This window comes from Fistularia commersonii, chromosome 17, assembly GCF_037954325.1.
Source record: "Fistularia commersonii isolate RoL2024-O1a breed Wild chromosome 17, RoL_Fcom_v1.0, whole genome shotgun sequence".
NCBI classification, from domain to species: Eukaryota; Metazoa; Chordata; class Actinopteri; order Syngnathiformes; family Fistulariidae; genus Fistularia; species Fistularia commersonii.
In genome coordinates, this window is record NC_141300.1 from 9,232,610 (window position 1) to 9,254,483 (window position 21,874).

At 36.9% G+C, this 21,874-nt stretch overlaps 2 protein-coding genes across 2 annotated transcripts; one reads left to right on the forward strand and one right to left on the reverse strand.

Annotated features, from left to right (window-relative positions):
• Positions 1–2,298: 2,298 nt before the first annotated feature.
• Positions 2,299–8,555, reverse strand: LOC147224975 (tetraspanin-19). The gene is made up of 8 exons (XM_086163556.1): positions 8,448–8,555; positions 7,770–7,848; positions 7,575–7,687; positions 6,466–6,540; positions 6,056–6,151; positions 4,306–4,497; positions 3,698–3,781; positions 2,299–2,873 (listed from the first exon to the last, which is right to left on the reverse strand). The coding sequence occupies exons 1-8, from the start codon at positions 8,511–8,513 to the stop codon at positions 2,724–2,726; spliced, it is 855 nt and encodes a 284-aa protein (XP_086019682.1). The 5' UTR covers positions 8,514–8,555; the 3' UTR covers positions 2,299–2,723.
• A 1,589-nt stretch (positions 8,556–10,144) lies between these two features.
• LOC147224976 (semaphorin-4A-like) lies at positions 10,145–21,205 on the forward strand. The gene is made up of 14 exons (XM_086163001.1): positions 10,145–10,291; positions 13,187–13,347; positions 13,835–13,897; positions 14,271–14,369; positions 15,139–15,229; positions 15,494–15,616; positions 16,997–17,124; positions 17,741–17,922; positions 18,148–18,268; positions 18,684–18,873; positions 18,955–19,070; positions 19,523–19,683; positions 20,176–20,243; positions 20,396–21,205. The coding sequence occupies exons 1-14, from the start codon at positions 10,207–10,209 to the stop codon at positions 21,052–21,054; spliced, it is 2,247 nt and encodes a 748-aa protein (XP_086019127.1). The 5' UTR covers positions 10,145–10,206; the 3' UTR covers positions 21,055–21,205.
• Positions 21,206–21,874: the final 669 nt, after the last annotated feature.

The following is a 21,874-nucleotide window of genomic DNA, read 5'->3' on the forward strand; positions in this document are numbered from 1 at the left end:
ACAGAAAACACCAAGGAATGTTGATTTTTTTTAACTGTGTCACATTAATTCCTGGTTCTCTTTTCTGATGCAGTGCATTGTAGACTCCTGTTTGTGCTGTCATTGGGTTTGTGGACTGAGCTTGTTGCAGGGCATGCAATAAGACCAATCCCAACTTTCTCTAACCTGGATAATATCATTGGAAAACTTCTGTCAGCTCTAAATATGTACAGTAAAACTTTGGTAGAGGGGGTGAGTGAAAATACAGCATAGCTGCTTTAACTTTTTTTGCAGACACACAAATTCAAAGTTCAACCAAGAACAGTCATGTTATCAGGACAATGTCATGATAGGGGGATATGTTTTATCCACAGGGATTTCTGGTGAATGATTTGCAATGCCCAGAAACCATTACCACCCTGAAGATAACCATTACCACCCCGAAGATGGTACGTACACACACACACACACACACACACACACACACACACACACACACACACACACACACAGAAAGAACAATGCAATATCTGATAAAATTATGTTATGTTATGTTATGTTATGTTATGTTATGTTGTTAATTTTTGTTCCCCTTCCATAGGATTTCAAGGACATGTTGTCTAATTACTCAAAATGTGCCATGATCCCGGCGTGTCTCAACAAAAGTACTAAAAATTACTGTGATGCGATCCGCTGGAATGACGTCCTGCTGCAACATCTGGTAAGGATCTAACTGAGAAAGAAAGAAAGAAAGAAAGAAAGAAAGAAAGAAAGAAAGAAAGAAAGAAAGAAAGAAAGAAAGAAGTCTGGTGATACTCACAATTATAACTATCTTCTCTATATCTCTGTTTACAGGGGGAGACACACAGGAATACAAACTGTCTAGCCCATAGGTTGTCTCCAACCCCTTTAGACTGTGACAAAGCTCTACGTGAGTCATACAAATGCACTGACTGTTGGAGGCATCTGGTGGAAGCACTGCACAACAGAGTGTTTTAAGGAAACACACTCATCTATACTGAGCAGGACTATCCCTCCATTACTGAATGATATACACATATAAATGTCAATATTAGCTTGGAATATGATGATACTATCAATGGCATATTGTTCATATTTTAAATTGAAACATGTTAAATTCATATTCATCAGTGATGTCAGAAACTCGCTCTGTTATATTCAAAAAATTCTAATTTATTTAATTTGTGTAAGTAGAGGAAATGGCATGATTTTATGGCCACATTTTGAGCATAATAATAGTTTTTTATATTCTTTATACATTTTGATTTTTTTTTTCTTAAGCTGGAAACAAAGAAATATAGCATGCTGTTGCTATACTCAGTTCAGTCAATACAAATAGCTAGATCTTTTGGCCAGTGGATCAACCTTCTCCATTTGACCCCTATTCTCTATATCCTCCTCTTTCACACTATCTACCATCAAATCCTTTCTCACTACGTCCATAAATCTTCTCTTTGGTCTTCCTCAAGACCTCCTGCCTGGCAGCTCCAGCTCCAGCATCCGTACTCTTGCCATTCCTCTTCTCTGTCTGCTACCGGACACGCCTTCCTCCCCCTTCTTCTTTGACCTACAGTTGCCCATTTTCCATTGGTTCCCTGCTGGTCATTAGTACCAATGGCGGTCGTTGTTAACCCATGCCTCGATCGATCTGGTTATTATGATTGATTTACATGTTTGGTTTTGGCAAACGTTTTATGCCGTATGCCCTTCCTGATGCAACCCTCTGCATTTCTCCAGGCTTGGGGCTCAGGGAGACACCGGCCGGTGCCGCCCTGAGGCTGCATGATAAATGGTTCTAGATGAATAAATAAGTAAACAGAAAGGGTAGAAAGAGGTAGAAATGTATTCAGTTTTTGAGAAAGTAAATGTATTTTGTTACCATTGTATTTAAGAGAAAATTTTGATATTCTGAAAATTCTTTGAGAAAAATGTTAATACAGTTAGGTTTTTAATTTTATCCTGGCATTTATGAATTTTTAATGAATGATTTTCACAAAAAATATTTATTTAATTCATTTTTTTTCATGGTAATGCAGTGGTTTGCTTTCAAAGGACCCTGGTTCAATTCCAACAGGGGACCTTTCTGTGTTGTTTCCATGCTCTCCCTGCATTTGCATAGGTTTTCTCCGGTATTTATTTAATGTGAGAAGAAAGCTTTAATCTTTATCAAAATGTTATCACAGTTTGGTCCTGTTGTAATTATTCTATTTAAATGTTGTGAATAACAGATTAATAAAGATTCAATATTTTTCTATTTATATATCATTCCTTTGCAGTGATGTCGATTGCAAATGGGGATGAATTGAATGATAAAAATGTATTCATATTTAATTTATTTTTCTCTAAAAATAAAGTTCTGAATAAAAGAGACACAGTACATATACACTCTTCTTGCATTGACAGTCATCTGGGTCACAGTCTATGATTATCAAATCTTATCATGGTATTTGGTCTTTGTTTAGTTTCCTGCATACATTTCACTTCTCTTCTGAGAGGCCCCTTCCCGTTTTAGAACCAGAGGCGATAGACGGATATCAGAACATTTATGATAAATTGAATCCAAGATGTATTTATCTGACAGATTACTAGGTTATAGCAAAAAGTAAAATACAATGTATTCAGAGACATCATTATCTCAGGGCTGGTCTTGTTGTAAATGCTGTTGATATGGCAATCAACCCAGGGGTAAAGCGCTGGCTTATTGGGCTCTATCTGGTCACCATCTAATCATCGGTGTCCGTATAGGCCTGGTTCTCTTCTCCTTGGTCACTGATAGGGGCAGAGTCAGGGTCATCCACCATATTCTTTCTTTTCAAAGCAGCTGCTTGTCGCAAGCTCTGGTACAAGGACACAGCCAGAATAGTCTGAAGCACCTGTAGAGAAACAGAGGAGGAAGAGTTTCTGTAGAGACAAGCTACATAAATCAACAGTATTAGAAATAAGAATTTAACAGACTGAATAAAGGAACAGACTGAATAAAGGAGCGACACTGATTGTATCAGGGACGACACTGATACAGTCAGAGCATTCTCATGCACCAAAGTCTGAACCAGTCATACAACTATATTGCTGCCCCTTCAGCATTGTTCATGCTTCAGCATGAACAATTGGCTTCCAAGCATCTATCTATTATTGATTATCTGTCAAATCTGATGTCGCTGGTGCCCGAACACACATCCTCAGCTGGCTATACAACGTAAAAGGTATCTTAAAACAAGCTTGTAAATCTTGTTGATGTTTTTGTGATGGGTATAAACATGTAATTGCAGAGCATTCTGTGTAACAATGGAGGAGCTATTTCCTTAAAATGTGTTAAACCTACTGTATCCATTTCGATTGTAAATGCAGATGTAGGTCATTAGATACGAACTGCATTTCCATACCTAAACCAAGTAAATCTATTTCATGGTATTCATTACAATATTTGAGCACAACTTGAAAATTAAGGGTACAATTTAAATTATCCATAGAAAAAAATACCCTGTATTCTTCATGCTGTGGGATTTGTGTGTTTTAAGTACAGCTCTCAGCGCTAACACAAATGATTGATGTATATATTGAATTGTAAATTGTCATCAAAAGATGGGGGCAGTATATACTGTTTGCAAACACACACACACACACACACACACACACACACACACACACACACACACATGCATTTACTTTTTTGCAGCGGAAGATTTGACAAATCTACCTGGATGACAATGAGGCTGACGTCCATCCCAACTATGGTTACTATGTTCTCGTGGAGCCAATTGCTTAGCATGTCTTCACAACCCTGCAGCCACAAAGCAAACATTATCTGAAGAACCAAATGGCAAACATGATACGATTTTATTATTAATATTATTATATCAGAACAAACAAACAAACAGAGAGATCAACAAGTGAAGTCAAAACAGCACTGAGGTATTGCATTGACAACATTCTGCCTATCTGATGTAGATGGCGATCCAGCACTAATTTTCTCATTGGCCAAGAGTGAGCAAATACAGTTTTTTGTGCATCCCTTGAAGTATGTTATTCAGATCTTTTTAGTCTTTTTAGTTTCCTGTTTCTGTTTTTTTTTTTTTTTTCCACAGTATGTTCATGTCCTTACACATCTGGTATTGAGAGGGCACAACTTCTGTGGGAGTGAAGAGGCAACCTTGACATCCAAATTCTACCCTTCACCCATGTTTCTAATTCCTAGACAGGGCTTGCTTTTTAATTTTTTTAATGTAAAATTCCTACATTAACATTAGTAGATTATACAGATCTGTTTAATGAACAATAATGTATTGTTCTGTGTGATGATCAAACCTGATGGAACGAGTTGACGCCATGTCCGACTGGCAACCCAGTAATGTTCAGTAGCTCAGAGCACCAGGGCGAGACAGAGGTTCGATTATAGGTATGGAAACACGAACAGGGAAGAACATCGGTCATGTTCAGCTTCTTGAGCATGTAGTTGTTCAGCCAGTCAGAGCGGCTTATCCTGCCGCAACATTTTCCCTGAATAGCACATCAGGTAAATCAGTCCATGAAGAACATAATTTGTGGCAGTGACATTGTCATGAAAAAAAACAAAACAATAATGATAACATAAAATAAATATTAATATTTGTCCACTGACCTGCAAAGAATGTATTTCCTGGATTATTCCACTTAGTTTTCACATTTCCTCAAGTAAAAAGCACTGAATTCACGTTTTTATTATTATTGTTTATTATACACCATGACTTTCTGCAGCTCTGCTTTGTCTGACCCCCCCAGATGGAGGATTATATGACTAAATTCCTCAATACTGGACTTTTAGTCTGAACAGAAGGTAATAGCTGACAGAAGACCAATACCGGAGCCTCAACCGACGACACATTAGGTAAACAGAATGGTACGCCTGAAAAGACTCTCTGTTTGTTTGGCCTGCAAGAAACCGCTCTTTCTGCTTTTTGTCATTGTTGTTTGTCACAAACAAATACTTTGTCTCAGCAAAGTATCAGAGCTTTTTGTCAAAGCAAAGTATGAGAGCTTTTTGAGAAGAAGGACGTGGACTTCTTATACAAGAATAAATGAGCTGATAATAATTATTGTATTCTTGTTTATATTATTATTTTGTCTAGTTATACTTGATATTGATTGATCGATAGCTTGCGATGATGCACTCTGCTCCTCTTGATTATATAAACCTTTTTCACCTGCTGTCTGCGAGGGAAGAGAGGAATGAGTAAGTCGCTGTACTTTTTCGTTGACCGCAAGTTATAATTTTGATCACTGTTGTTTACTTTGATATTACATTCTCCACGTCATCTTGAGTTTATTATCTCTTTTTTTGTAAATAATCTATAAAACAGATATCTTCAATCTGTGCCTTTTTTTTTTTTGGTAGCTGTTATTCAATTTCCAATTTTAGCCTCTCGGCGACTTGACACTTCCTGTGGTCTCAAAAAAAGGGTATAACCAAATATAGTTATCAGTTGTATAAAAAAAGTGGGATGAGACTCGGTGAAAGTAAAATTGTCTGTAATTGCCTTATTCTCGTCCTTTTCTTCTTACCCTCTTAATGGGTAACCTGTATTAAAGTTTAACAAAGCTCCAGAGTTTATAGAAAGTTTAAAGACAAAAAAAAACCAAAAAAACCTAAGAATTCAGGGTCCAAATTTAAATTGTGTTTCTTTTTTTGTTTAAAATGAGTTTGAATTGTGTAGAACACATGGAGGATGCATAGCAAATTCCCTGTTGCCTATTAACACTATTAATACTGTGTGTAAAATTTAAAGGAAACACTTAAACAACACAATGTAATGCCAAGGGTTCCCTATCTTTTTGAGCAGTATATTTTTTCTGGACAAGTATTTTCACATGTGTGGGTGTGAGTGAGAGAGAAGAATGCTGATGAGATATGAAACATTACCAGTAATCAACATGCATGCTGCCAACTGAACAGGGAATAAGATACTCTTTCGAGTTCTTACAATTGTAAATAAGTCCCTCACCACCCATAAACTCACCTCACCTCACTAAGTTGCAAGACTATGTTTTTATATGATCCTTACATGATGAACTCACTCACATAGTGTTGCATGCTGTCCAGCAGGCTGTCTAGAATGTTGCTGTTATTGTACTGGACGATAGTTTTGTCCACCACCGTATACAGACTCTTCTCAATCTGAAAACAACACAACAGACAGCAAGCTGACCCCCAAACACCAGGCAACACACCGGGCAACACCAATGCACAAGTTTGTAACAAAAAGATAAAGATATAGGCCCTTGGATTTTGTTGTCCCATGGGAGGGATGGACAATACTATTGTGAAAACTATAGCTATAACTATAAGCTATCTTCATAATTAAACAGAATGAATGGTTGAAACAAAATGTCACACTGCTGAATGCACTTCTTCATGTATATATATATATATATATATATATATATTCCTTTTTGTTTACCTGTCACTTTGTTTTGTTTTTGCTATCTCACCTGTTGTTTGTTAAAAACCAGCAGCAGGAGGACGAACAACTGACCCAGAACCAGAACCAACAGGAACCCTAGGTACTGGGGTTGGGGGTTGGGAGATGAGGGGGGTGCAGATTTATCATAATGGATCACATTGCTTTTCGGTAGCTAGTTATCGATTACTATCTTACCATTACTACTATCTTCAAATGGAAAATAAGTTAAAAGGACAAAGTAAAATTAAGGACATCGTTCTGACATTTTTAGGAGTTTGTGATAAGATAATATTTAGTTTAAATTCTTGTTTCCCGGTTCTTATTGCATGAGCAATGATTTTTTTTTTTATTAACTGATGTATTTATTTATTCATTCATTCAGTTATTAACTATATTGGTTACCCTTTAGTCAGGGTGCCCACTCCGCTGCTACTGAGCGAGAGGCAGGGTTCATCTTGGTTTTGGCCACACATAGAGATATACAGTTATTCACACCTCTGGGCAATTTAGAAGTTTCAATTCATCTATTGTATATTTTTGGACTTTTGGATTTTTGGAGGAAACACGAGAAATCAATGCATGCCTGGGGAGAAATTGCAAACGCCACACAGAAAGGCCCCATCAGAATCACACCAGGAACCTTCTTGCTGTCAGATTGAAGCGCTAGCCACTCTACCACTGTACCATATATTTATTTTATTTATCTTATTTCATCGGAAAGGTGATGCTAGGAATGGCAAAGCAAGTTGATCTTTGTGCACATTTTATGACATATTTAAGCACACGCTTTGAGGGCGGCGTGGCTTGGAGGAATCGTCTTTGGAACTGAATAATCGGGGTTCAATTCCAACCTCCTCTTAGTTTGTCAAAGTGTTGTTGGAAAAGACACTGAACCCTTAACTGCTCCCCTTGCACTGCTAAACAGCATGCCAACTGCTCATGGTTCATCCATGGTGGGTTAAATGCAGAGAATCAATTTCCCACAAGGGGAAAACATTAATATAAACATCGATTCAAAATGTGATACAACAGAAGTCTTTCTATTTGTAACGTTGTAAAAGATATTTATCTACTTTATATATCGGCTTAAAGAATGTCAATGATCACAGAACTTTACGTGACCAGATGTTGACTCACAATAAATAACAAATGTCGGTTCTCCCAGTGGGTTCCTATCCAACCCACAACGCTGCCCATCACAACCACTACACCAGTCAGGAACAACACTCCTCCCACTATCTTTAGGTTATCTAAATACAAACACATACAAAAATGACATGTTACACTGTAGCGATAAACTTTGAGACAACCTAACTTTTGAATTCTACTTACCCAAGGAGATGGCTGTAATGAAGTTTCCATTATCAAACAGGATCCAAATTGCACAGCCGGTAACACTCAGACCAAGAGCCTGCACAGACAGGAAAAACAGTTAATGTTGTCAGAGGCAAAGTTTCCTTTCCACACAAAACCAAGTGGGAATAAGCAATTTATTGTAACACTAACACCAAACGATGAAATGTATCCAATCTCTGTACTGTCTAGACTGTCCCAGTCATCGTATCCAGCGTGTGGCTTTGCTGCAATTAAGTGGATACATCTTCCTGAGGGGGGATGCAGCTTTCATTGACCCCAAAGTCTGAACCTAGCATCGATATAATGCCATTATAGCCATTTTGCAAAGCAAGGATTTGTATTTGCTGTATTGTGTAAGAAATTACAGGAAATTCTTTTTTAAATAAAATTACCTGGAGGTCAGAAAGAAGTTACATGTGAATGACCAATGAATAAAACAATGAAGGGAATGAACAATGCATAAAAAGTCCTGAAAATTAGTCAATATATGACTAAGAAACAAATCTTTTTAAAGTTATTAAGATTGGAGTGATGTTTGTCGGATGTTACAAGATTTTGTGTTTTTGAAGGGCATTTCAAACGTTGTTTCTTGCTTTATTGTTGTTTCATATCATTCAGTCCTCCAAATGAGATAAGAGAGATCAGGTTTCTCACCAGAAAGATGCCATTAAAAAGTGACGAGCAGAATTTCAGCAGCTGAATCTTCACATGTAGTTTCATCTTGGCCCAGTTAGTACGATCCCCCGTCTGTTCCCTCAAAGAAGCCTGTATTCCCGTCACCACATTTTTTCATATCTTGTTTTCACCTGAGGTCAAAGTTTACTTCCTCATTCCCATCAAACATTTACACGAATGTTTCCATGGAGACATACACACCTCCTTTACTTTCAGGGATTATTTACTTACATGAAATAATTCAAAACAATAACTACATGCATGCTTAGTGTTTTCCCTTTTTAGTTGTCTATTTGCTGTTCTTTTATGTAAAAATTAGATGATAATTTCTGTTATTCAAATACCTACAGCTGAAGCTGCTGCCCAGCTGGATGTTAAAATTTTTAAGAAGGTATTTATTGAAATATTCGTAGAGACAGTTTTTATAGCTATTCTGTTGAAACACATATCGACATCACAACATGAGATAGCCTAAAGTCATCAATACCCTCAAATGAGGAAATTTGTTATATTATAAAAAAAAATAAACATGTGGCTTGAACATTATTGAGATTGGAAATGTCATCAGTTGGTTTACTTTTTCTTGTGTCTGTTACAGGATAAAATGTACCCATCATCTTCTGTTCCTTTCGGCTTTTCCCTTCAGGAGTCACCATCAAGCCAACAGACTTGCTCCATCTAACCCTATTCTCTGTATCCTCTCCTCACACCAACTAAATTCATATCATCTCTCACTACATCCATAAATCTTCTATTTCATCTTCCTCTGGACGTCCTGCCCAGCACCATTACATTACATTACATTATATTACATTACATTACATTACAGTCATTTGGCAGACACTTTTATCCAAAAACACTTACAAGAAGTGCAATTCAGTCACAGAAGATCCAAAGTGCCAGTAGTTGAAAGTCAGAAGTGACCACTCAACCAAATAGCCATCTCAGAACCATATACATACATTCATTTCATCTTTTTTTTTTTTTTTTTTTTGGCGGGGGTTGGGGGCCAAGTGCGATTAGTAGGGTAGTGCTTGGTGAAGAGGTATGTTTTCAGCTCCGATTCCAGCATCTGTCTACCGATATATTCACTATCCCTCCGCTGTGCATGCCTGAACCATCTCAGTCTGGCTTCTCTGACCTTCTCTCCAAAACATCTAACATGTGCTGTTCCTCTGATGGACTCATTCCTGATGATAATATGTTTCCCGAAATATTGCGCATCATTTGAAGCAGTGAAGAATTTATATTGGTTAGGGTTGAGATCACACATCAGTCAGATCCAGTGAAAAAAAAAAAGAAATCTGTAATTACACAAACACTAGAATCTTCACTGTCATGTGTTGAAATGAAACACTCAGTAAAGGAGGAAGTGACACAGGATGGAGTAAACCGCCCCCACCTTTCCACTATGACATACTTGCCTCTTTGCCTTGAAATGTCTTAGTGCTCCGAGTTCAAGTTCCCATTTTATCAACGATGACATTAAAAACTGAAAAGCAACAAATTGAATTGCACCCCAACAACTTACGATGAATTTACTTGCAAAATCACTCTTTTTTAAAATTAACGGAAATAGTGTTGTTAATCATCTAAAATGTATTTCTTAGGTCCAATCAGTGAGACTTAGAAGTGAGGCGGCATCAGTGAGGAGGAAGCTGCGACAAGTAGGTTGCATTATACGAACCATCAGTCAGCGGACAACCACAAGACATCTTGCCTTCGGGAGTTGGCGAACATGGTGCTGTTTTTCACCCTGACGCTTCTCGCCGTGACAATAACAGCAGCCACGCTGCCACCTGCTCGGATATCTTTTTCCCTCAGTGAGTCCAAAAAAGAATCCATGATCAATGGGTCAATTGTTTGTTTTTTTTTAATATACAGAACTTTCTTGAGCGTTATCCCTTTTTATTTAATGATTTTTGGATGTGATTGTGTTCTGCTACAGATAAATGTTTATGAACCATTTAACATTGTACTAAATATTCATTTCGATTATCGAGAGATGGATCTTTCATAAAACGTAAACTCTTAAAGTTTGGGCCTCGTGAGCTTTTGTGAAGAGTTTTTTTTTGTTTATTAACTAGTTTGTTTTAATGTTGCTGAACTGAACAACAGACAGGTCTACATGTCAGAAAATTATAAAACAGGATATTTGAACATACAGTGGTTCACAGTTGTGGTATTCAAACAAGATGTATGTCTATCACATTGCTGGCTGAATGATCTGTCAAACGTGGGCAGACGATATTACTTTTACAAGTATCTGAGGATGAAATGTATCTGAGTAAAGAGCTGATATTGTAAATATTTGGTACAAAAATAGCAAACAAAAAAAGGATTTTTCAAATCTAGGTCAGTAATTTTCCTCCACGTTTGCAAAGAGCCTACAATAAACATTTTTACCCCTTACATAGTAACAGCATGATTTTTCTGAACGTGTGACAGAGTGGCAAATAGAACACAATTAAAGACCAAACAGGGGTATCTAAAATTTACTCAAGGAATAACAACTGAAATTGTAGAGCTGGAGAAATAAAACAGTGCAAAATCTCTTCTGTTTCTGGCCACATGTGAAACAAAAAAACATACAAACCTGGGAAATGTCAGACAAAAGAAGTTTTAGCCTTGATGAGCAATTAAGGAGCAGGAAAACTGAAAAAAAAATCCTCAACATTGAGTCGCAACATTCAAATTGGATAAAAGCAAGGAACAGTTAATCATTTTACTCTGTAAACAGAATTGCTTTTTCAATTAAAAAACGTGAGTCAGCACTGAGCGCAGGGACCAGGCTTTAACTAACTAGCCTGTAGATCCCATGGAAAATGTCATAGAGCCATTGATCGACAAGCCTATCTAAAAGACCTCTCGTTGGCCTTATCAAATTCACCCCAAACCCAGAACCACGTCAATCATTTTTTCACAGCCTGTTACCCAATTGAAGGTTCAGGGAACCCCAGGGCCAGTAAGTCCGGGAGGGGCTCCTTCAACCACGAATTCACCTCAAATTCAATAAAATGGTAGGCTGACAATGGCTCATTGACTGGGGTGCAAATCTCTTTGGTAGATCTTCCAGCCGGCAATTTTGACTCACAACCAGGTGATCAACGGCTCACAACTCTCCCAATCTCTTTGACTGAGTTTCAAAGACACACACCTAAAACTATGACCTAAATATGTGGTTACAAAGTCAGTCGCATGCATTTTATCTCTGTATGCCTTTCTACTGGTGCAAGCAGACAATTGACTTCATATTTTCAAACTTATTTTAATTAGGATTTTAAACACTTAATAATCTTAATCCTTGCATCACCTGCAGGAGATTGACAACCAGAACAAAACAGCGGTTTTCTGCTGCATGTCATATTGAACACAACATATGCTATCAGAATATATCTTGTCATCTTAGAATTGAAAGTTCCTGGTTGATTCCTGATCTCCTCCAAGTATGTCGAAGCGTTTTTGAGCCAGATAGTGAACACTGGATAATTCCTTCCCAGGTGTCAGTCAGTGGCTGGCTGCTGCTCATGGTTCATACAAGAGAGGTTAAATGCAGAGAACAAACGTGTTCTGCTGTATGTGTAATTGAATGAGACAAAATAATTTTTTTGCAATAAACACTAATGAGAATGAATGGAGAACTTAGATCTGAAGCTTTAACATTTTTTTTTTTATGTTTTCACAATGACTTGCTTCTTCCCAAACAATTTATTGCTTTTGATGTTTAATTTAGCAAATTTAGGGAGAGAAATTATATTTGCGACATGTGGCCTTATCTGTTATTTATTCTGGTGACACAATTGTGACCCATTTATAATTCACTGCAGGAATATGAGATGATGGTTCCATCCTGTTTGGATGACTGCGAGACCTCTGAACCACTTCCTCACCAAACTTTAAACACAATTGCACTAATAAGGCAAAAGTAGAATTGGCATGTTTCAGAACCCAATGTAGGTCTTTCTTTAATACAAATTTGGTTGTTTAAATGTCTTATTGCACTGCCACTGTCCCATTGCACATATCATATTAATATCTATATCTAAAATCATATTACTATCTATATCTATAATCATATTTATAATAATGTTTATACTCTTTCTATCAGCACATATTCAAACGCATTATGGGCAGCAAAGTAGGAATTTCACTGTACAGAGAAGCACCTTTTTACACTGTACATGTGACAATAAGTGCTTTGAATCTTGAATCATGAGTTTGGTCATGTTAGCATCAGGAAATTGCCCTTGTCATGTGATCAATGGTTAAACACATTGTACAGGATAGGAAGTGTAAGAAACATTTTTTTGAGGCCAAACATTTTGTTCAGAGCAGTCAGGAGAAAATGTGGTTTACTTGACATCAATGAGAAATGTATTAAAATTACAGGGATGGAGATGAGTGAGATGATATGCAATTAAATAGGAAATAAAAAAGGAAAGGATGGAGTAAGAAGAGCAAAACAAAGAAAAGTATTCTCAGAAAGGATGAAAAACAAAACAGATTTAGTCATCCCTGATAAGACAATGCAGTGTGATTCCAACTTTACAGATAATAATGAATGAACTCCATAAACGATAAAATGGAGAATGCATTAAATCACTTAGTGTGAATATGTCAAACTGTATAAACATATCCTGGGAAAAAAAACATAAATTGCTCTGTGGCCTCAAGACTTCTAACTTCTGAACAGCCTCCTCATCTTTTTCTGAATTCAGACTCTCCAGAAAGACCCCTGGTCCACTTCAGTCGCTCTGATATCCGCAACACCACCACCCTATGGCTAAGCAAAGATCAGTCCACCTTGTATGTAGGGGCAAAGGATACTATCCTGTCACTGGATGTCAGGCAAAGGGACGTCATCAGCCTGAAGAGAAAGGTGAAAGGATTTGCATAACAAGTTTCACTTAAATCACAATGAATCCGCTCTTGAATGTTTCCGCCCTTTCACACAAAAATGATTATGTCATATTTCAATAAAGATTTCATAACATAATTTGTTGAAATAAACAAAATACATTTGATACATTTATTTGATACATTTGATACAAAATACATTTACACTAATGTTACGTTCAGTCATTAAATGGTATCGTGTTTATCACTTCAATCAACATAAATTGGATTTCAATTATTATGCTAGACCCGAAGTCTGTTTTATTTATATATATTTATTTATATAATAACATGGCTAAATGACGCTGATCTGATAACAGAATTTAAAATCTTGACAGATTTTAGACTGCTATTTATATGTAACATCTTAAATATCTGCTTGTGTTGATGGTCATTTATTTGATTTTATCTGATATTAGATTCTCTAAGTTCTGACTGCTACATCCTTTCTGTCTCTGTGTTGTATTCAGGTGCATTGGGGTCCATCGGAGAAAAATATTGACGACTGCCAAGGGAAACAAAAGAGCCGTATGGTAACTGATCCGATCAACTAGCAAATGTAGATTACTTGATTGATTTAATCTTCTTTTTTCGCGCAAAGATTGGCCTCCTTCAAAGTGTTCAGGATTACATCTTTAGCCAGGGACGATCACTAAATCTTGAGAATCTGAGAATATCTAAGATGTTAAACTTATTAAGACGCAGAAACCTGTAAATATTCACCCATCACCATTCCATCACTATCACCATTTCCATCACCAGTTGGATCAAGCAGGCATTTAAGGGGAGTTTTTTTATACCTAGCTTTGAAAAGTCGCTAGATTGTAGACTTGCTATATTGTGTAAATTTCCACAATAAAGTAAAATCTAACAAAACTAACTTTCATTTTTTCCATATCTTTGCAGTTTGACTGCCCAAACTTTGTGCGTGTGCTGCAGCCCATTAATTCCACCCATTTGTATGCTTGTGGCAGCTTTGCCTACAATCCCCAAGATGCCATCATTGTAAGTTACACAAAGAAAATCTTACACCATTATACTAACAAATAAACTTGAATTACTCCTTTGCATTAGGCTGTTTATCATCATACTGAGGTCTCTTTTAAATAACTTTTGTTGAATCAACACAGCCTTAGTATGTTATTTAAAGTGAAACTTTGCGCTTCAGCAGAAAATGCGGATGGACAGTATTTGAGTGAGATTGATGTCAGTAAATAAGTTATATAGTTTGGGGTATATCACAATTTCAAAAAATAGTAGATAATGTTTTTCAAAACTTATTTTGGTACGTCAACAGTGACTATAGATAGACTGATTTGGCCAACAGTGGCCCTTCCCCCTTAGAGTTAGAGATCCGTTGATACTTTGTCATCTTTTCAACTTACTAGCAGCTTGTATCCATGTGCACTTTACACCTTATAGTTTAATGTTTACTGTTTAATGTATTGGTGCATGTTAGAGTTTAATTTGAATTCTGTCATTTTCATTTCGTTAATTTCATGCCAACGCTGGATTATGAGAAAGGTCTTATCAATTCCTCTGTACGTCTAGTACAATAAAGCTGACTTTGAATTCGAACATCTTGCACGGAAGTTCACTTGAGCGTTGAAATTTCCCAGAAGATATATGATGCCATCGGGTGGTTTCCTGTTAAAAAATATAACCAGTGACTCCATGAAGGGTTGATAATAAAGTAGTTTGAGCCCGTCGTATCAGTAATCACTTCACATTTGGTAACATCCGACAAACAGAAACACATTGATTGCCTTCTCAGGATGCTGAGAGCCTCTCCATCAGCCAACAAAAAGCAGCCGTGGGTCGGTGTCCCTATAACCCTTTTGAAAGGAGCACGGCACTTATGATCGGTCAGTCTGCTGACTATTTTTAATGTTATTATCAAATGTTAGACTTTACATTTCCCCAACTGTAAATTATCTTTTGTGGGACTAACCAAAGGTCTTTCCATAAAAATCCATCCCATAGTTTTAATGATTATCATTATTCTTCCAGATTTTACCATATCCCACATCAATGTTTGTTGTTGTTTTTTTTTTTGTTTTTTTTGCAAAACACACCAAATAAGCATCTTTGTGTCCTCAAATAACTGATTGGTTGTTTATCATGTCCAGACGAGGAGCTGTTCACCGCCACCACCACTGATTTCAAAGGACAGATCAAACGGATCTCACGTCATTTCAGCAAAAACAACCACGCAGATGTCAGCTTGCACTCAGGAGCAAACATATTAGTCGGTGAGTGCTAATGGCATCAATCAATTAGCAGGATATAACAAAAAACAAAATTACTCCATTTTACTCCAACACAAAGGGGTAGATATCATATGTGTATAAATATGTACATATATTACAATATCTCAATAGCATTTCATTTGCTCAGACACATTTTGGCTCCAATTTCCAATATACATAAACCCACATATGTACATATAAATATTGGAGATAAGGGGCAATCGTGAGTTTGCGCGCACGTGTTGCATATGGTATTTACAGATATCGGGATCTAATGGTTAATATGGTTGGGTTAGTGTGTGTCATTCAGTACAATTTTAAAAATTCTACAATTTAACAAAATGACAGGCATGTCATACCTTCAAATTACAACCTATGTAATGTTATGCCGTGCAATACCTGGGAATAAATACAAAGTTATTGATAAAATAGAGATATGTCAGAAATTGTCTTTTATTGTCGCTGAAGTTTACTGTGACTGTCAAAGGTCAGGAGAAAGAGTAACTTCACTTGATTTCACTCGATAAATCCAAAATATAATCTCTGCTCCCTTTTTTGTCCTTGAAGCCAAGCAAGGGTGCCAAAGTTTTTGTTTTCATTTTTCTATCAAAGGGTATCCAGGGAATAATGCTTACTAATGAGAACACCCCCCAGTTATTCTTGTTTGAGAAAGTGAGCTGCCAGGTCACAAACTACTCTAGATGTTCTTTTCTCCAATATATGATTTTGATCTGATTGGACAGAGAGGAACAATACATTGTACAGGACTGTCTCAGAAAATTAGAATATTGTGATAAAGTTCTTTATCTTCTGTAATGCAATTAAAAAAACAAAAATTACTTTTCCATGATATTCTAATATTTTGAGATAGGATTTTTGAATTTTCTTAAGATGTAAGCCATAATCAGCAATATTACAATAACAAAAAGGCTTGCAATTTTTCAGTTGTTTTGTAATGAATCCAGAATGTATGACATTTTTGTTTTTGTAATTGCATTACAGAACATAAAGAACTTTATCACGATATTCTAATTTTCGGAGACAGTCCAGTATGTGATTAGCCAATCATTTCCGGTCAAGAGTAAGCACATTTTTGATATGAGTTCCCCATTACATCAAATCTGTCACAAAAAGTACACTTCTTGTTTCACCACGCACAACATTTTTCGTTTTTTGAAAGAACCGTGCTACATCCGTTTCCTCATTTTTGCTCATTTAATGCTGTTCCTTTTCATTGACTCAGTTTCATGTTTGAATAATGTTCTTTGAATCTATTTGTTTTAATTAGACAAGACACACTGTATAATTTAGTCGCCGATAAAGTGACTGTGATCGTGAAACTATGTTCTGTTTGGTTTTCTTTCATCGCTTCCTGTGTTTCAGACCCGACCTTCATCGGCTCATCGGCAGATCTGGCTGAGAGAAAAGTTTACTTTTTCTTCAATGAAAATGGACAAGAGTTCAAATTTTTAGATGAGCCAAGGATTACCCGTGTGGCCCAAGTCTGCAAGGTGACCCTCTGACCAGCCAAATAATGCGTGACAACATTAATATCGATAGTAAAAGTCAAGGGGTTCATACTTTCTTTGAAGGTGTTTATTTTCCAAATGTTCCAATGAAATATTTACCTGATATCAGGTAACTTCAGTCAATTGAAATTTTTCCAGAAAATAAATGAATGAAAAAAAAGAAACAAATGAATCAAACACTATTAATCCCTCTATAATTACTTGACATTGAAATAAATATAAAATACAGCAAAAATAGTGAACAATTAAATTAGAATTAACAATAACCTTTATGTAAATCCTTACAGACTCATTAAAAGTTGATTCTATCTGTATATTATGATTCCAAATAAAATCTCCAAATAATGCAAGGCATAACAAATATGGATTTAAAAATTAGCTAAAAATAGCCAGAATAACTGTTGGAAAAGTATTAGAAAATATGCAACCATCTGCTAGATCCAGGAATTTACCGGAATATGTGTCAAATTGTCCAGAAAACAATCAACACAGGACCCAAAAACAAAAATAATGAGATCATAAAAAAATGTCATGAGATGGGAGGCAAATAACACAAAACATTGCCTTCTTACGAAAGGTATCTAATTTATTTTGACAGGACGATGTCGGGGGAGAGAGAACTCTGCAGAAGAAGTGGACGTCCTTTGTCAAAACCAGTCTGATCTGTCAAATCCCCAAAAAGCTTCCCTTCAACATCCTGCAGGATGTCTTCACTCTCTATCCTCAAGAGGGGGGCCGGCCAGCTGAGACACTGTTCTATGGTGTTTTCACCTCACAGTGGTAGGAAAAATGGCCAAAAACAGCCAAAAAAGGCCTTTCACAAATATGCTTACAAAACCAAATAACTTCGGTGCACTAAAAACATGCACTTCCAAAAAGTTACAAAACACAAATTGCAGGCACCGTTTGTCCCACCGACCAAATGCATTGTAGTTCGTGTTGACTGAAGAACTGAAGTGCAATGATCATCAGGAGTGAATTAAGTGCCTGTCTGTTCTCCCACAGGTCATCCAGTGAAGATTCAGCAGTCTGCATTTTTAAACTGTCTGACTTGAGGCAAGCTTTTTTGGAAGGCAGCAGCGACCTGTCGTCTGAGTGGACGTCACAGGGAAGGCACCTGGGACAGGTGAGAGGCTTTCCAAGCTGTTTCACCAAAAAGACAGACTTATAAAACACTGAGTTTGAACTCACTTTTTAACCTATACAAGCTAAGGACTTTGCACTATAATAATTGTAGTATAAATAACTAATTGTAACAACATTTACTTACTATCTTATTTATTTTACATTTGTTTTTGTGATTATTACTTTAATCTTCTGATTGTCGTCCTCTCTTAGTTTACCTTATAGCAACATATTTTTTTATTCACTCTTTTTTTCTCTATGTTGTTTACCATTACCTCTGGAGCTGTTTTTTTTTTTTTTTGCTTAAATTCCTTTTCACCTCAACATTATCAATAGATTGTGAAGGATGGAAGGTGTCATTCCTTTGTCATTCCATGTGTTGTGATGGGCTTGGACTCTGTGTGTGTCCTCCACAGTGTGGACTGGAGACTGCTTCAGACTCCATGTTGGAAAATATGGGAAAAATGTTCTTTAACAGTCAAAGGGTGATGCCAGTCGGCGGCGGTCCGGTCCTTGTGTCTGCACAGCATCGTTACAGTCGTGTGGCCGCCATGAAGACACAGGGATTAAATGGGAAAGAATATGATCTTCTTTACCTGCTAACAGGTGACTTGTCGAACACTGAAGAAAATGAGACATTAAAAGTGACGTGAGTTCAAAAGTGTTATTCATCCCTCTGGTATACAGGATCTGGAATCCTCCACAAGGTGGGTTTGTTTGACGAGGGTGCTCAGATCATTGAAGAGATTCAGGTATTCGGAGACCCTCAGCAAGTCCACAACTTCATCCTATCACCCTCAAAGGTACACATTGCACAAGAAGCTTCTGATTCACATCATAGATTCTTTACATTTTCATTTAATGTTTGGTTATTTATTTTTTTAACATTATTTTTTAATCCTCTTCTTGCTCCTTATAATATCACTTTGGGTTTACATATTTCTTTTAGCTGCTTCCTGTTTCTTTAAGCTTACATTAGCTACAGTACCTCAGGTGTCCCACCTGCTTGGCAATCTGACTTTTTTTTGTCCTTTACAAGGTTATTGAGGTTGTTCCTGTTGATTTTGTTGAACAAAGTGTTGACTCAGTTTTTATCTTTAATGGCTCACCAATTTTTGGACTTTTGTTGCCATTGAATTTTGTTTTTTAATGTTTATTTTAATGTTTTTTAAATTGTGTTTTGAAATATAACTTCGAAAGTGTTATCCATGAATCAGCTTTGGTTGTATAATATTTGTGTTTTGTGATGTTGCAGGGTGTTCTTTATATAGGAACTTCTGATGGTGTGACAGCTGTGCCCATAGCTAGATGCTCCATCTACAGCTCCTGCCTCCAGTGTCTCCTTTCCAGAGATCCCCTATGTGGCTGGAGCCACACCAGACAGCTCTGCAGTCACCTAAACAGTAGTGATGACTTGTAAGTTATAGTTTCAACTGAAATTCAGAGAATTTAAAGAAATGTGTTCTGTGTAGGGATTTATTGCAGCTATATGACCCACATAAGTTGAAACTTACTACCACAACTTTCGCCTTTTAGTTTTCTCTTTTTTCAAGCTTGTTTTTATCCACCCACATCCTACTGGAAGTGGCTTCTACTAACTTTGCACAAATATAACTCCAAACATAACATACAGGAAGCTTTGAAAGGAGAAACATCCATAAGTTGTTCTTAATGTTTCAGACAGATATTCTTTTAGATAAACACCAATCTTTCATACAGACATTGTTCTCACTTGCCGCCTTGTAGTGATCAGAACTGCCCAACATTTCTGATAGCTAATTCCAGACTTAAAAAGTCCACAAAGTCACATGTTACACAAGACACTTTTATGCCTTGTTTTTATGGCATACTAACTACTTCCTTGAGAAGGGATGGTGACTATGAGACGGCACTTTGCTTGCTCCTCAGAATTCAAGTTCTAGACAGAGGCAACATGAGAGAAAAATGTCCAGCTACAAATGGTCATCCACCAAAAGGTACAGTAAACATTAAGTAACCAATTTTAGATATTACTCATGACCTATACTGTTATCTTTATTCTCACATATCTGAAATAAACATCTTCACATGAGGATTCATTGTCATGTTTCCTTTGGTTTAATTTGATGAAAATGTTTCTTTCTTGCAGTTATCAAGGTGCGGCTGTATGATGCAGTGACTCTTGATTGTGGGAAACCCTCACATTTGGCAAGAGTAACGTGGACATCCCCCAGATTTACCAGCCTCCCAAAGAAAAACTTCATCCAGTCAGATGATGGCAGCCTGACTTTCTTTTTCAGCTCAAAAACCAGTGGTATATACCATTGTGAGACAGAGGAGGGTTTTTTCAAGGAAGTGACAGTAAGCTATGATGTACAAGGGGACCAACATCTTTCCACCTCCACGAATTACCATGCAAAGGCTGATAAAGACCACAGGCCTGAATACAAGCTCAACACATCCACAATTGATGTGGAACCAAACTTGCCGAAACAACCAGGGCCTGAGAATGATGCGGTGAAAAAAGACATCAACACCTCAGCAGCAAACAGGACCAACGCCATCAAGGACTTTACAGTTGGCAATCAAAGATCATACTATACCGAGCTAGTTGTTGTGTCTCTCTTTTTAGCAGCCTTTATCTGCATCCTGATGCTTGCCATGCTCTGTATATGGTGCAAAAAGAGGATGGGCTCCAACTTGGATTGTCTGTGGAAAGACAACAGCAAGGATATTGGGAGTATGGAGAGCATGCCCTCACTTGGTAGCCCAGGAGATGTCTCTCCAGAGCCAAAAGTGATGGAGTGACATTCCAGTGTGCTATTAAATTAGATTTTCAGGGTATTCCCGGGGTGTTGCCATACAAATAAGAAAAAAAACAAGACAAATGGTTTCATTTATTCTATTTTATGAGTTGACCCGAATAGCAGGACCAATAGAAAATGAATATATATTTTTTTAAGTATTACAGGTATATTTTCATTGTCATGTTTTTTTAATAATAATTATAATTTATCAATCCTCATGGGGAAATTTGTTCACTGCAATTAACCCATCATGGATGAACCATGAGAAGCCTGACGTCCACCAGCGCCAGGGTAGCAGTTAGGGGTTCAACGATACTTCAACACACTAGGAGGAGGATGGAATCGAAGCAGGATTATTCAGTTGCCAAGGCGACTGCTCAACCTCCTGTGTCACGCTGCCCTAGACTGGTTGTCAATAATGTCATATTTACATGTTTTGCTTGTTTTTAAAAAGTTCTTTATTAATCAATATTTTGTATTGCCTTGGGTTTGTTTTTATTCAACTTTTATTTATTTCATTTTATTCGAGAAATTTGCATTACGGTTTGGGTTGATTTTATTATTCGGAAGTCTTGTTTCACAAAACCGAAGTTATTTCTTAAATGGCACCCGTGAGTCAGAAAGACACAGTGGATATACGGACATCTTCTTGCATAACTAGTTTAATAAAACTGGAGTAATGTTACATAACCAAAGCTTTCTCATTTGACCACTTTAGTCAACAGTGATATTGTTCTCTTTCAGTAACTGTCAAACTTAATGCCTCATTGCCTTGTTAATGTGAGAATGTAAATATACAGGCACTTTATGCTGACTACATT